We start from the raw sequence: 16,656 nt of genomic DNA, 5'->3' as shown, positions 1-16,656 counted from the left end.
GGAGGCGGCTGCTGGCGTTTTTCTACGCTACGCTGTACCTGTGCGAGTTTGTTGAAGAACTTTGGGGGCAGCATAGCAGTCTTTTTGGAGGAGAAAATGCATGTCGTTTGGCCTTTTTAGTACTTTTCGAGTGATATCGTGGAAAATTCCTGTGGTCTTTGGTCTACACACATACAAGTTGTTCATTGTTGGCTTTAGACACGTCTCTGTAACTAAAGACATTCGACATGTCCATGCAGTTTCTTCCCAACGAGTGGAGCCTTTCCGGCTAATTGAGGTACATTTACACCAGTCTGAGGGCATAAAGCCAAAGCCAACTCAAGAACTATGCAGCATACGAGCATGCATAGTTTCCAACTCTGTTTATATTTGACTTGTTTGACCAGCACGTTGATGTTTGACATTGTCAATGATTGCCAACAACTCCGCTTATTATCAACAATCAATTTGTTGACTGAGAATTACCAACCCTGACCATGGTTATAGTATAGACAGATTTTTTTTTTACGAACTTATACAATAATTGGCCATGGACGTGCATACGGTGAAGAATCTCACCAACCCTAAGCTTCAACCCAGCTAGGCGCCCAACCCTCGTTAGGGCCTGTTTGGTTCCAAATAAGTCACCAATTTATAAGTCGAAAAGTAAAAAAAGTGACTTATTTTGCCAAGCAGACCCAACTTATAAGTCACCCCAACTTATAAGTCATAAGTTGCTCCATCCCAACTTAAAACTTATAAGTCACCCTCTTTTACATGGGTCCCATCACCTTTACATAAAAAAACAAAATGGAAAGGTGTGGTCAGGTGACTTATAAATCAGGTGATAACCAAACAGGCGTGATTTATAAGTCACTGGTTTTAAGTTACCTAACTTATAAGTCAGGTGACTTATTGAAACCAAACATGCCCTTAGACATGCGTTCCCTCGATGGGTTGGTGAGAGTGCGACATGTAGTTCAACTGATACAGTGGCAAACCATACAAGCTATTTGGCCTGGCTGCAACTAATGGCGGCCGTAGGATTGCTAACGTCAGTGCTTCCGTCTTCTCCTCCTATCTCCATTTTTTCAAAGATGCATTTTTGTCTTCCCGTTATTACTATTGAAAATTGAATTTATTAGTGGTTTCTAAGCCTTTTTTTCTGCGGGTTGTGGTTTCTAAGCTATAACATCAGACAATTTTGATCTTTCTGTTTTAGTAGTATAGACATAATATTATGTGATCTCTAACTTCAGTTAAATAACACGACTCATGGAAATATGATGAAAATATAGAGTATTAAAATAAAAAACTCAAAAATGAGAAGAAAAAACATGAAGACATTAGAGTATATATTTTTCAATATCAAAGTGGGAACTGGGAGCTAGTGAAATTCTAGGATAAAAAATGAAACTTCAAAGGGAAAAGGCCAGTTATTATTCAGAAGGTAGAGAATTGAAGAAAGCTCGTGATTAATCATAAATAAAAAAATTATTTATCTAAAATATGTCTGTATCACCAAGTGAAGTCGGACAACATCGTAGACTCAAATTGGTAAATAGCAACACTTGGTTACGACAAAGAAGAGAAGCCATCACATCGTGTTGATGGAACTAGCCACTGTAGGGATACAACCGACTAGTGACTATGTAGGAACTATTTTAACTTTCTGGTCTGCGGTCTATCTTGATGCGTGGCTTCCACACACCATATAACATGCCAACAATAGATTCTTTGCAGTTAAGAAAACACAATAAATTCTTTGCACTGTTTGAAGTTGTCTCAAGAACCACTGGACCATTGATCTCAAAAAAGGGACAAGTAAATTTATCATGAATATTTATCACACATTGTATCCTTTTAACTTGCATCATAGTAGTTCTAGTGGCTACCTATCACTACCAAAGCATGCAATTGCAATTTTTGGCAACAACCTGGCAGCTCTGTAAGAACATTACAAAACATCGACTTCTAAGGAAATCCAATGAAAAACAGTATTATCACTTATCAACTAAGAACATCTCAAGCCTTTTGAACTTTAAAGTACTCTATCTTCTCTTCAAGTTCTTGATCCTCAGCAGATAGGTAGGGGCTCACCGTTCCACCCCTTGAGACACTCAAGTAGTGCGTCAATGTGCTTGCCCTGGTTCATAGCAACGAACACCTTGTCCACCTCTTCGCCGGGAGACCTAGTCTTCTCCCCGGTCAAGTACTCAGTTCCAAGCTCCTTGCGCACAAACCGGTAGAGAGGGTATGATCGACACTCAGCGATACGGTTTTGTTGTGTAGCAGTACCATTCTCTACGGCACCTCGGGCAGCCTCGACCTCCTTTGGAAGCACTGCACGGAGCTCCTGTTCAAATATGGCAAGTTTAGCAAACACCGATGTCTCCACATCGCGCTCAGCCTCACCATTGGCCAAGGCATGCTCCACGAGGACTGCACGCATCTTCTGCATCAGTGGGTAGTTGGCGCTGCAAGGGTCATCTGCGTAAGCAAACACCGCCTCACGGTCGATTGTGAGCAGCAAGTCCTTCTCACAGAAGCGTGCATTGTGGAGATGACCATTGTTGTTGGTGCTCAGTGTCTTCCTAGCTACAGTCTTCACACAACTCTTCACGGCATTCTTGACATTCTCCTCTAGGTGGCGGAGGTCGATAGCTTGGCACAACGCGACCAAGAATGTTGAGGACATAAGCTTCAGTATGTCAATGGCCTCGGCAGTCTTCCTTGAGGAGATGAGGCCAAGAGAGTTGACATCTTGGTTGTGCTGCTCTGCGCTCTGGACATGGTTGGTCACAGGGTTGCCCAAGAACTGGAGCTCGGAGCAGTACGAGGCCATGGCAATCTCGGCACCCTTGAAGCCATAGTCCAAGCTTGGGTTGCGCCCACCGGAGAGGTTGGAAGGAAGACCGTTGTTGTAGAAGTCGTTCACCAACTCTGAGAATTGGGCAAACATGAGCTTGCCAATCGCGGCAATGGCAAGCCTGGTGTTGTCCATAGACACACCGATTGGTGTGCCCTGGAAGTTTCCACCATGGATAGCCTTGCCACGGGAGACGTCGATGAGTGGGTTGTCGTTGACGGAGTTGATCTCTCGCTCAATAGACTTCGTGGCAGCACGAATGACCTCAATCTGAGGACCAAGCCACTGCGGTGACGTGCGGAGTGCATACCTATCTTGCTTTGGCTTCATCAATGGGTCGAGCTCGCCGAGCTTCTTAGCAAGCATCATGTAGGAGCTGCCTTCAAGTATGTGCTCCATGATGGCGGCAGCCTCGATCTGCCCAGGGTGGTGCTTCAACTTATGGGTCAAGTGGTCAGTGTACTCTGGCTTGCCGTTCATGACCTCACAGAAGACGGCCGACAGGACCTCGGCAAGAAGGCTAAGGATGTTAGCCTCGAAAAGGACCATGGATGCAAGCCCTGAGCCCACTGCCGTGCCGTTCACCATGGCAAGGCCTTCCTTGGGCTGCAGCTCGAAGAAGCCATGTTGGATGCCGGCAATCTTAAATGCCTCTGCCGCGTTAACCTTCGTGCCATCTGGAGCCGTGGCCATGGAGTTTGGGCGGCCGGTTACCAGTCCCGCAATATAGGAAAGCGGGACGAGGTCACCGGACGCGGTGATGGTGCCCCTAAGCGGTAGGCAAGGTGTCACGTTGGCGTTGAGAAGCGTGGCGATCGTCTCGAGGATCTCGAAGCGGATGCCAGAATATCCCTGAAGCAGGGTGTTGACACGCACGAGCATGGCTGCCCTCGTCGCCGCAGCAGGCAGAACGTGGCCGTCGTTGCCGTTGCCGAAGGCTCCAGCGTTAAGGAATCTGAACAGACGAGCAAAACACGAAAAAATAAGTCTTCCATAACTCACAGACAGAGATGATCAACACTTGAAACATAAATTGTTCGTGGTTTAATTCGTACCTAATGAGCTCCCTCTGGAGAGCGCCGCCCTCCTTGGTCCTCCGGTGAGAAGTGGCGCCGAAGCCGGTGGTGACACCGTAGCTGTCGGTGCCGTTCATCATGCTGTTCATGACCCAGTCGCTGCTCTCCTTGACGCGGCCGCGAGCGGACTCGTCGAGCTCCACCCTGGTGTCGCTGCCGGCAGCCACCGCGGCGACCATGGCAATGGTCAGGCTGGCGCCCTCCATGGTCACCACCGGCTTACGGTACTCCTCGACCATCCGCTTCACCGCATCCAAGTGGCTTCCGGACAGCTCCTCCGCGGCCTTCCCCCAGTTGAGCGGGTCGGCCCGCGCCGGCTGTGCCACGCACAGGCCATCGCCGTTGGCGGCAACGTGCCCGTTCTCGCACTCCATCGAGATATGCAAAGAAGTGCTAAAGCAAGTAAGCTAGAAGCCGGGCGGGTGTATGCGTATCTGGATGAATTCTGGGGGTGGTGATGGATTGATCGGTGGCGCTGAAGAGGAGCTCAAACTGGAGAAGAAGGCGAGGCGCTTCTTGGAGATGAACGGAGGGACAAGACGGGTTAAATAGGGAGCGCAGCTGGGGCAGGGTGGGTACGGGGGTTGGGTTGGTGTGGAATGTGGACCTGAAGGCGGGATTGACCGCTGGATTGGTGGGTGCACCAGTGGCCGCTGGAGCGCACGGACCGGGTGGTGACTACGTACAGGCGCTCGGTGGCGGCATCGTGGCAGCTGCGCTTGGCCGGGGTGTGCAAGATGGTTGGTGCGGGGAAGGGAGGCAGAGCGCCCGCTGGGGCTGCGCGCGCTCTCCTGTCTTCTATTTCGAGTTGAACGTAAGGTGCTCGGCCGTTTGTGCAGGCACATGGCCATTTCTCCTTTCCGGAGGAGTGGAATTCATGTATCATTATAGCTATTCAAGAGAGTGTTTGCCCATGTCGGCGCTCACCTCCAATTTAGCTGTGCACTCACATGCTCAAGCGTTCAGTGTTAATCATGCACCATGTGCCTCTGTGTTAACCTACTTCATCAAAGCGACTAGTGTTCTTCGAATGGGAGTGGCGTCTGCTGCTTTGCGCCAACCTGTTGCTGAAGGCAGCTTTACCTAATTTGGTGCCGGAAACGCTGTACTCCGAGATACGAACATGCAACTTGTACTACTAATGTAAGCATGTCCTTTTGTCGACATTGGAACATTTAAAACAAGCGGGGCGGCTGCTTACACCATCTACTAGTAGTAGTATAAAACTGCAAGAAAAGAAATCTTAGAAAACAGTTACACGGTCCTTGCTTTGACAGAGCAGCTTGGATTGTTTCTCCAAAAGATAGTTCTGCTATCCACTGGGAGTTGTTATCTGCTGTTGATCCATACGCCTTTCAGTAGTGTGGTATTTTCTTCGGGGTGCGATGAACGCCACATATTCTATTTAAATTCAGGGCCGCACATGGTCATACGGTTTTGATTGAACTCGTGAGCTTCAGTGTTTCCTAATGCGGTTTGACGCTTTCATGCTGTTTTCCGGACATTATGAATTAATTTGTTGGGAAGAACCTGTCTTCATTCGCGAACTGTTCAGTTTAAAATGAGACAGTCCACTGGTCAGTCAAGAGTCTCGCGGCACAAGCTCGGTGGTGATCCAAATAACAAGCCATGCAATTTGACGCTTTCATGCTGTTTTCCGGAGATTGTGAATTAACTTGTTGGGAAGAACCTATCTTCATTCACGAACAGTGTGTTTAAAATGAGACAGTCCACCGGTCAATCCTGCCAGGCGGTCCGTCAGTCAACAGTCGCGCGGCACAAGCTGGGTAGTGATCGAATTCACAATGTAGTAACTGTATGTCTGAGTATGTTCTTCCTTTAGAAAGCTCCACCGATCTATTGGAAGCTTCATCTAAAGAAAAGGAAACTAGGAAGCATTTATTTGCTTCTTGGTCATCTCTGCTGTCTCATCCGCAAGTGAGTAAATGACTAGGGAAATTCCAGTTTGCGTGTAAAGCCATTCTATTCTGATGCAGGTCATTACCCCCGCGTGAAGATCCATTCTCACTTTCCAAGTGCACACTTGACTTGGCAAACTTGGCTGGAAACTATGTAATAATTTCTTCAAAGGTTACACTGCTGCTGCCGGAATTGATGTTCTCCTTTTCAAAGATTGGAGTTTTGGGGGTAATCTGTATCGGTAACTGCAAGGAATTTTCACTGCTGCTGTCCGTAATTGCACTGAAGATCAGTCGCACGTGAGACATCTCTCGACTGCTACTGCAGTAGTGAGTGGGCAAGTGAGCCCCAAGCTGCAGGAGCATCTGGTTGGTCTTCCGTCCAATTTCTGCACGCAGCTTTGGGGGAGCTGCTGGATCACTCGATCAGAGTCCGGATCGGGCCAAATTGCACGTACAAACGCGTCATTTCAGCCCTCCACTCCGACAGTTCCACCCACGAGGAGCGAAAACGGAAGGAACGGCCAGCGTTCTCTCGCTGGTCCGGGTATCGTCGGTCATCTGCGTGCACACCGTCGTAGGCATGCGTGCGAGAGAAAAAGATTTTGAGCCGTTGGGGTTGACGGGGCTGCCAAAGTTTGCGTCGGAATGTCGACCGGATCTTTTCGAGTGGCCAAGTCTATCTATTGGAAAAGGGGTCTGTCTTCTAAGGGCATGTACAATCATGGGCGTATGGATACATATGCCCCATGACAAAAAGTAATTTAAAACATCTACATTAATTTTTTCTCTTCAATGCAAGCTATCATTAGTGGGTCTCATTAAAAATAGAAAATAAAGACTCTAGTACACATGCATCTCTACTCTTCACTCCAACCTTTTCAGTTTTTGTCAGTGGACCATACTTTTTCTTCTCAAGCACCCGTCTTCTAGAGAGGATCCCGCTTCCCTATCCGAACCTACTTTACGTCATATCCGATCCTACATGGCATGTGAGGCATCACCTTGAGACTATGCATTGTACATGCCCTAAGAATGTGCCTCTTAATTGCTGGGTCGGTCGGACGCATACATAGATGTCAGATTCTTGTTTCTGCTCCAGTCTATCTATTGGAAAAGTGGTCTGTCTAGGAAACATCTACACGTGACATAATTATGTCACATCTAAACTGATGTCCACTTTGTTTGTGGTCAATTTTTTTGTCCTAGTTTTTTTTGTTTCATGTTGCTGCATTATATATTTGTGGGAGTTTAGATGTGACATTTTTAAAAAACATCTAGATGTGAATTAGACATACTGATTGGAAAAAGGTTATATATTTCTTTTTTCCGAAAAGATTTCCTTTTTCTTTTTGAAGAACTTTGGTGGCAGCATAGCCATTTTTTGGAGGAGAAAATGCATGTCGTTTGGCCGTGCTCATGCGAAGCTACTTACCGAGTAATATCGTGGAAAATTCCTGTGGCATTTGGTCTCTAGCTACATGCGCAGCATTTTCCAAGCACATAGTACAGCTTGTTGCCTTTAGACACGTCTCTGTTACGAAAGCCATTCAACATGTCCATGCAGTTTCTTCCGAACGAGCGAAAACCTTTCCGGCTAACTGAGGCACGATTTACACCAGTCGAGGGCATAAAGCCAAACACAAGTCAAGAAATATTCAGCATACGAGCATGCATAGTTTTCTGACTCTGTGTTTATATTTGACTTATTTGACGAGCACGAGTGCGTTGATGTTTGACATTGTCAACGATTGCCAACAACTCCGCTTATTATCAGCGATCAATTTGTTGACTGAGAATTACTGCGTATGTTCAAGATACAAAGACATGGTTATAGTATGGACAGATTTTACGTACTAAGAGCATCTCCACGGCGATCTCGGGCGAAACCCAACAACCTAGGGGGCAGCTGGGACGCCGGCACTAATTTTTGCATGCAGATGGTCCACTGGTCAGTGTCCCCAACTCCCTTTCTCTTCTCCGGGCCCACCCACGTGCGAGCACAGAGCACACTCCCTCTCTCCTCTCGAGGCCCACACTCCCTCTCTCCCCGACGACTTCTACGCTCTCCATGTACTCCGGGCGGGCGAGGCCGAAGCTGGCCGTGCGTGGCCGGAGCTGGCGAGGCCGGGGCGGGCGCTGGCCGGAGCTGGCGAGGCGGGGGCGTGGCCGGAGTGGGCAAGGTCGGGGCGGAGGAGGAGCGCGCGTGGCTGGGCGGAGGAGGAGCGCGCGGCGGCCGGGCGGAGCGGCGCGGGGCGCGGCCGTGGCCTGGACGACGCGGCCCCGCTGGAGAGGACGATGGAGAAGTTGCTGAGCGGCATCTGCTCGACGAAGCGCACGCCGTTGACATCGAGCCCAACGTGGTTGCCGTTCTGGGGGAGGATGTTGAGCACGAACTCGGTCCGGAAGGAGGTGAGCGTCGTGCGGTCGCTGTTTTTCTAGAGCTTGAGCTTCTCCCTGGCGTACATGACAGCTGGGCGGTGCGGCGCGGGCGCGGCCGGGACGGTGTGGGCGTGGCCCTGCACACTCGTCGGCGGCCTCATCCAGCACCACGTCGGCCACGATCCTCGTCCCACATCCGCAGCTCCCCGCTGGACGCGCACACCATCCTCCACACCACCATGCTCCACCTCGCCGACGCCCTCGAGCTCCAGAGCTGCGCCGTGTTGGCTCTCCCACGCGTTCACGGATGAGCGAAGCCGGGGCGGGCGTGCTGTTGGCGGACGGGCGCGGCGTGGGCGTGGCCTGGGCGGCGTGCGTGTGGGGGGACGACCGGAAAAAATCTCACTCCCAAAGCAAAATTTTCGCTGGGGCAACCCCAGGAGACCGAAAAAACGCCTCCTAAGGACACAACGGCTGAAGATGCTCTAAGTAATACTCTCTCCGTTTTAAATTACTCGTCGTGGTTTTAGTTTAAATTTGAACTAAAACCATGACGAGTAATTTGGAACGAAGGGAGTACAATAATTAGCCATGTACGTAGTACCAACCCTAAGCTTCAACTCGGCTAGGCGCTCAACACTCAGTAGACAGCATTACCTCGGTGGGTTGGTGAGAGTGAGACACGTGAAGAAAGATCACTCGACGGGTTCAACTGATACAGTGGCAAACCAAGCATGGCACTTGCCCTATGGCTGCAGCTAATGGCGGCCGCACGATTGCTAACGTCAGTGCTTCCGTCTTCTCCCCCTATCTCCGTTTTTTCAAACATGTATTTTCTCTCCCAGCTACTATTGAAATATATATAAGGGAAAAGGCTAAATATTATACAAAACTAGGGAATTTGATAAAGCTCGTGATTACTCATAAAGGTCCATAAATAATTTGTGATGTCATTGATTTTCATGGTTATTTGTAAATATTTTATTTTCTCTTTGTTTTTTCATCTTTAAAATATCCTAGATATTTAGTGCATCTTTCTTAATTTTATTGCCAATTCTCGATCACCATTTAGGTCTTTGCTTTATATCAGCTGAAATGATCAATTCCCACCAAGTCACCAACCACGACCCCAGGGTCAAGATCGTGGGTACATCATCAGCACACAAAAGAAGAAGAATAGCGTAGACACATCAACCTTGGAATCATGCTTGTGCAGACCGCTGGATGAATACAGGCCTTTGAAAATAGTGGGAAGCACTGCCATGCACCAAATCATTCACTAGTGCTCGGTGGTAGGCAGAAAGCTTGGTTTGAACTTCACCTAGGCAGGCACCTACCGCAGCTCTGCAAGCTTAACCGAGTTACTCTGCCGGCCGGTCCATTTCGGTATTAAAGCCGTGCCCGCGCCCGACCAAAACGGTACACATACGTCGTCGACACGATCGATCGGGTGGTCACGAAGCGAACAAATGCCCGAGAAACGTATGCCGTGGTGTGCATGTCGCTGAAAGAGGTGCCACGCCATGCAGACGATCGACGCCATGGAGTCCTGCCGACGCACGACGAAGCTGGCCACGTGAAAGTACAATGAATCTCGACGTTTTCGAATGGTATAATATGATTCTCGACGTGAAATGCATATAGCTATGGCCATTAAGTAGACAGGAACCTACCACTACATGCATATGTCCGGCTAATCGATCTATCGCTCTCGGCCCATCGCCGGCGTGGCCCATGCATAACGACGGCAACCAGTGGATCCATGTGCTGCTCTTCAATGCGGACGGAGCGCGCTCCTCCGCCGTACCGGCAAGTAGGCCGGCGCCCGGCAGCGACCCGCGGCGCTCTGCTGGACCTGGACCGGACCGGGGAGGCTGGCTGGTTGGTGTTGTTGGTGGCGGTGGGTTGTGGGGGGTGGCCTGGCGAGGCGAGCGTCCACAGGTTCCACCTACCACACGCAGCGGGAACAGGTTGGCGCATGGCGCGCCGGCGCGGTGGCCGGGTAGGGTGGTGGGTGGTAGGTGGCGTGCGTGACGCTCGCTCCACTAGCAGTACATGTTTGGCCTACCCTAAAAAAAATTTGTTTGGCCTGTGCGCCGCGCAAGTTAGGCCTGACGATGAGCAAACCTTCCCGCGGATTTGGTTGTTGCGCACGCGGTCTGTTTGTTGATCTCGGTGGCGTCACACCAGGACTTGCTGTTGCTGGCAGGGAAGGATGTGTGCTAGCGACGGGATCAGGTCATCAGAGTGGTTTTCTCGATGGCAGCATGATAAAGAAGAGTGCGAATGAAGTTCTTTTTTTTAGGGGCAGTTCGAATGAAGTTTTTCTTTGAGACAATGTTCGAATGAAGGGACTGCATGTAATAATTAGCGCACTGCATGTACACCATTTGAACCAAGCGTCCCAATTTCGAACTGTCTTCATCGTTGGATTTCTCACGTCGACGTCTTCAAAACTAGATCCCGTGTTAATAGAGTTTGATATACCTTTTCTCACAGAAAAACAGAAACCGAAAAAAATTCCAAAAAAATATAAAAAACAAAAGGCAAAAAGGGCAAAGAAAAGAAACAATGACAAAAAAGAAGGGGAGCCGGAAGCACTGTTTTTTCCCTTTCCGAGAAGCATAGTTGTGCTTCTCATAAAAAGCAAATATGTGACTCCATGAGAAGCAAATTTGTGCTTCCCATGGAAGCACATTTTTTTTTTTGCCCTTTTTCCAAAAGCACACTCGCGAAGGCAAATATGTGCCTTCACAAGAAGTAAATCTATGCTTCTCCTGGAAGCACAAATGGTTTTTCCGCACAAAAAAAAGCGAAAAAAGAGTTTTCTAAAACCTAGGGAAAACAAGGCTAGACCGTAAAGAAAAAAAACAGAAAAAAATCATATAAAACCCAAAAAGTATAAAAAATGAAAAAGCAAAACCCAGAGGAAGTGTCCAGCACGTGACATGTGGCGGCGGCTGAACGTACCACTTGGCATACTCCCGGGGCACCAAAAGTGACCATCGGCGGTCCCCGCAAGGGGTAACCTCCAATTAGTTGCTCTCTTGTGTGTCTGGCGCCTTTATCCTTCGCTTATAGCGAGTTGGACGCGCCTCAAACGCTTGCGACCATGGGTCAGGCTACTCACGACTGCACAGACTAGCTAGCTAGTGTGTTTCTTTTTTTTGTTTTTTTCTTCCATTTTTAACTTTTTTGTTTTATTTTTTAACTTGGTTTATATTTAAAAATATTCCAAATATTTGTATTTCCAAAATCATTTTACATAAATTTTTGAAAAACAAATGTGAATCATGCTTTGGAAATATGTTAAACATGTATAAAAATCGGATGTATCAGAAAAATGTTCCATTTGTACTAAAAAAGTAGAACTCAATATATATATATATATATATATATATATATATATATATATATATATATATATATATATATATATATATATGAGAAAAGTTAATCATTTATATGAAAAATATTAAAAATGTAATTTTTTATATGTATGTAAATTGAGTATGAAAACAATAATATATTTGAAAAACATATCAATAATTTATTTTAAAAATATTAAGTATGTAGTAAAAAATGTTCTTGAGGTATAAGAGAAAAACAGTGTGTACAAAAAAATAGGCACCCAAACATATATTTGGAAAAAAATGTTATTCATGTATATGAAAAATGCTAAACGTATTATAAAAATATATAGATTTCTAACAGAATGTATAGTGTGACAAGAAAAGTTCACATCAAAACATATATTTGAGAAAAAAGTTAATAGTGTATTTTAAAAATGTTAAACCTGTATTAAAAAAATTCTTGACGTATACGAAAAATATGTGATGTGTATGAAAAATTTAGAAATGGGTTGAAAAACTATAGAAAACAAAATGAAATCAAAGAAAGTAAAAAAACGATGAAAATATCACGCAGAGAAAAAAAAGGGTAAAGAAATTAACCATTGAAAACTGTAAGGAAAAGCACATGAAAAGAAAGAAAGGAAAAACAACAATGAAACCAAAGAAAACACACAGACAAGTAAAAAAAAACAGGGAAACCGAAGAAAACTATAAACGAACAGACACATAAAAAGAAAGAATGAAAAAAATCAATGAAAACCGGACAAGTTCTACCAATAGACAGAAAAAGGAAAAAAACCAACGAAACTGAGCGAGCGAGCGAGGTGAGAACGTCTTCTACCGAGTGAGCCAGCGAAGACAAAAAAAACAGAGAAATGGGACGGCCCAGTTGCTACGCGAGACGAAATTCCTTCAGACGAGAGAAGCTCTCGACTCGCAATAAGCGAGAAATAGCTCTCATGCTATGTCTGATTCTCAAGAAAAGAAATATTAATTGTCTCGTGTGCATTTTTATTCAGCGCAAGAGCAATTCTAGCATACTTTCTAGAAGCATAGCTTTAAAAAAATTAGAGGACGCTTTTATAATTATTTTGAAGATGTTGGGACCTTGTACCTTTTCAGATTCTATATATATTTTCTCTTCTATTTCCCCTATGTGTGTTTGTATGAATTCTACTTCAACACCAATTTCACATCAGTATAAACAAAAAATATTCATGTTTCAAGATCATACAATTGAAAAACATTGCAAATTCATAATTTGATATTTTTTAATTCAGAATCAAACATAACATGAGGTCCAAATGCATGGTAAAACATCATCCAAGGCCATAGATCAATCAAAAGCAAATTCATCCACATAGCTTCAACACGAAGACCATCGCATGCCACCATAGCCGATACAACTCCCTCTTCCCAAGTGTGTGTTGCTCCATTCCACACTATATGCTAAGATCTCCGACCGTATCATCTCCCGAAAGGTCTCTACTTTTATCCATCCCACTTGTATCCGTCATCATGAGCCGATTCTCCACGCCTACCATCTCTTTCCTTAGCCTGTTCTCCTCGATAAGAAGTTTACGATCCTCAAAAGTCGGTCTTGCACTTCTCTGTGTGCAACCTTCTTTCGCCATTCTCTTTTATCTCTTGCCATGTTGACTACTTCTCTTATTACTTCTTCTCTGCCAAAGGGCACCTCTGCTTGCATAGATTGAGCCGACATGTCCTTCCTTACAATAATCAACTTATCAAGCTTCTCTCTTACTATTGCAACATTTCCGTCTCTCTTGGTCTTCTCCTTCGCCCTCTTTCTCCCGCCGGGCCGCCCTTTGCTTGATCCCCATAGTAGGACTCCTAGGTATCCTCCTCCTCCTCCTCCTCCTCCTCATCATCATCATCATCATCATCATCATCATCATCATGATATTCAAACTTCGGCCGTCATTCCTTGTCATCCGCTTCTCATTGTTTTGGAGAAATGACCAACAATGGTGCAAGGAAAATATTTTTTTCTTTTAACTTGGGGGTTTGCTAGTACCTCTCTTGAGCGCACTTGGCCTACACCATTCAATTGGAAGATAGTTTTATGAGCAATGATAGTTGAAAAAGGTGCTAAATTTGTAGTGGATAAAGGTTATAAGAGCACTCACATAGTCATCAATGGCGGCACTGGGTGGCATGCGCTTCTCTTGATCCATACGACCCACCCACCGGTTGCAAATCTCAAGGATCAAACTCCATACAACGTGAGCTTCAGGTCAGAAGTGAAATTAGTCACGGGGTTTTGGGGTGGTGGCCATGCTGACGGCGGAAAGTGCGGTGGCCGGCTAAAGGTGGTAACGCAATTCGCAGCTGAAAATTTTGTGGCTCCAAAGTTGCTATGTTAGAGTGCATCGTATGTTCCCTCCACCTTCCTCCAAGTATAAAGCCTAGATGGTTATTGAAGGAAATATGCCCTAGAGGCAATAATAAAGTTATTATTTATTTCCTTATATCATGATAAATGTTTATTATTCATGCTAGAATTGTATTAACCGGAAACATAATACTTGTGTGAATACATAGACAAAACAAAGTGTCACTAGTATGCCTCTACTTGACTAGCTCGTTGATCAAAGATGGTTATGTTTCCTAGCCATTGACATGAGTTGTCATTTGATTAACGGGATCACATCATTAGGAGAATGATGTGATTGACCTGACCCATTCCGTTAGCTTAGCACTCGATCGTTTAGTATGTTGCTATTGCTTTCTTCATGACTTATACATGTTCCTATGACTATGAGATTATGCAACTCCCGTTTACCGGAGGAACACTTTGTGTGCTACCAAACATCACAACGTAACTGGGTGATTATAAAGGTGCTCTACAGGTGTCTCCGAAGGTACTTTGTTGGGTTGGCGTATTTCGAGATTAGGATTTGTCACTCCGATTGTCGGAGAGGTATCTCTGGGCCCTCTCGGTAATGCACATCACTTAAGCTAAAGATCTTCGTAGAATATGTGGGAGCCAATATGAGCATCCAGGTTCCGCTATTGGTTATTGACCGGAGACGTGTCTCGGTCATTTCTAAATAGTACTCGAACCCGTAGGGTCCGCACGCTTAACGTTTCGATGACAGTTATATTATGAGTTTATATGTTTTGATGTACCGAAGGTTGTTCGGAGTCCCGGATGTGATCACGGACATGACAAAGAGTCTCGAAATGGTCGAGACATAAAGATTGATATATTGGAAGCCTATGTTTGCATATCGGAAGTGTTTCGGGTGAAATCGGGATTTTACCGGAGTACCGGGAGGTTACCGGAACCCCCAGGCAACATAATGGGCCTTAGTGGGCCTAGGTGGAAGAGAGAAGAGGCGGCTAGGGCTGGGCTGCGCGCCCCTCCCCCCTAGTCCGAATAGGACAAGGAGAAGGGGGCGGCGCCCCCCTTCCTTCTTCTCCCTCTTCTCTTTCCCCCCTCCCAAGTCCTAATCCAACTAGGAAAAGGGGGGAGTCCTACTCCCGGTGGGAGTAGGACTCCTCCTAGCGCGCCCCAAGGCTGGCCGCACCTTCCCCCCTTTGCTCCTTTATATACGGGGGCAGGGGGCACCCCATAGACACAACAATTGATCATTGATCTCTTAGCCGTGTGCGGTGCCCCCTCCACCATATTACACCTCGATAATATCGTAGCGGTGCTTAGGCGAAGCCCTGCGTCGGTAGAACATCATCATCGTCACCACGCCGTCGTGCTAACGAAACTCTCCCTCAACACTCGGCTGGATCGGAGTTCGAGGGACGTCATCAAGCTGAACGTGTGCTGAACTCGGAGGTGCCGTGCGTTCGGTACTTGATCGTTCAGATCGTGAAGACGTACGACTACATAAACCGCGTTGTGTTAACGCTTACGTTTTCGGTCTACGAGGGTACGTGGACAACACTCTCCCCTCTCGTTGCTATGCATCACCATGATCTTGCGTGTGCGTAGGAAATTTTTTGAAATTACTACGTTCCCCAACAGTTATCTTATAGGTCTTTAAGAAAAAAATGAATATAGATGGGCTTTAGGGAATCTTCTAAAGTGGTCTTTTCCTTTCTTTTAGCAGTTGTTTTTAAAGGTGGAGGTTAGAGAATCTGCCAGGGTTGCTCTAAGTTTAGATTTGCATGGCCAATTGGCCTCCTTCCCGCTCAGAGAGTGTTCACTAGCTCACCGCAATGTGGGCAAAATGCATGTGCGTGTGTGGTTATGTGGATGTAGATGGTTATGTACGTTAGACAACTTGTAAGGAGTCTGGTTCCATCCAACACTTTTGCCCCTATGAGTGTTTAGCTTTGCAGTGTCAATTTGAATGACAAATAGATTTCTCAAGGCGACGGTATTCCGTTGGTCCATGGATGTGTCTTAGAAGGCGCCGGTGACGATGGGGATCATGACGGTGCTTCGGAGATGGAGATCACAAGCACAAGATGATGATGGCCATGTCATATCACTTATATTGATTGCATGTGATGTTTATCTTTTTATGCATCTTATCTTGCTTTGATTGACGGTAGCATTATAAGATGATTCCTCACTAAATTATCAAAGTATAAGTGTTCTCCCTGAGTATGCACCGTTACGAAAGTTCTTCGTGCTGAGACACCACGTGATGATCGGGTGTGATAGGCTCTACGTTCAAATACAACGGGTGCAAAACAGTTGCACACGCGGAATACTCAGGTTAAACTTGACGAGCCTAGCATATAACAGATATGGCCTCGGAACACAGAGACCGAAAGGTCGAGCGTGAATCATATAGTAGATATGATCAACATAGTGATGTTCACCATTGAAACTACTCCATCTCACGTGATGATCGGACATGGTTTAGTTAATATGGATCACGTGATCACTTAGAGGATTAGAGGGATGTCTATCTAAGTGGGAGTTCTTAAGTAATATGATTAATTGAACTTGAATTTATCATGAACTTAGTACCTGATAGTATCTTGCTTGTCTATGTTAATTGTAGATAGATGGCCCGTGCTATTGTTCCGTTGAATTTTAATGCGTTCCTTGAGAAAGCAAAGTTGAAAGATGATGGTAGCAATTA

General features: G+C 46.1%; 1 protein-coding gene across 1 annotated transcript; it reads right to left on the bottom strand.

Moving 5' to 3' along the window:
• Positions 1–1,788: 1,788 nt before the first annotated feature.
• Positions 1,789–4,452, bottom strand: LOC109767405 (phenylalanine ammonia-lyase). The gene is made up of 2 exons (XM_020326159.4): positions 3,904–4,452; positions 1,789–3,803 (listed from the first exon to the last, which is right to left on the bottom strand). The coding sequence occupies exons 1-2, from the start codon at positions 4,296–4,298 to the stop codon at positions 2,057–2,059; spliced, it is 2,142 nt and encodes a 713-aa protein (XP_020181748.1). The 5' UTR covers positions 4,299–4,452; the 3' UTR covers positions 1,789–2,056.
• Between the last annotated feature and the right edge of the window lie 12,204 nt (positions 4,453–16,656).

Source organism: Aegilops tauschii, chromosome 2 (assembly GCF_002575655.3).
Source record: "Aegilops tauschii subsp. strangulata cultivar AL8/78 chromosome 2, Aet v6.0, whole genome shotgun sequence".
Classification (NCBI taxonomy): Eukaryota; Viridiplantae; Streptophyta; class Magnoliopsida; order Poales; family Poaceae; genus Aegilops; species Aegilops tauschii.
Note: the sequence above shows the minus strand (reverse complement) of the source record. Positions and strands in the feature narration are given on the sequence as shown.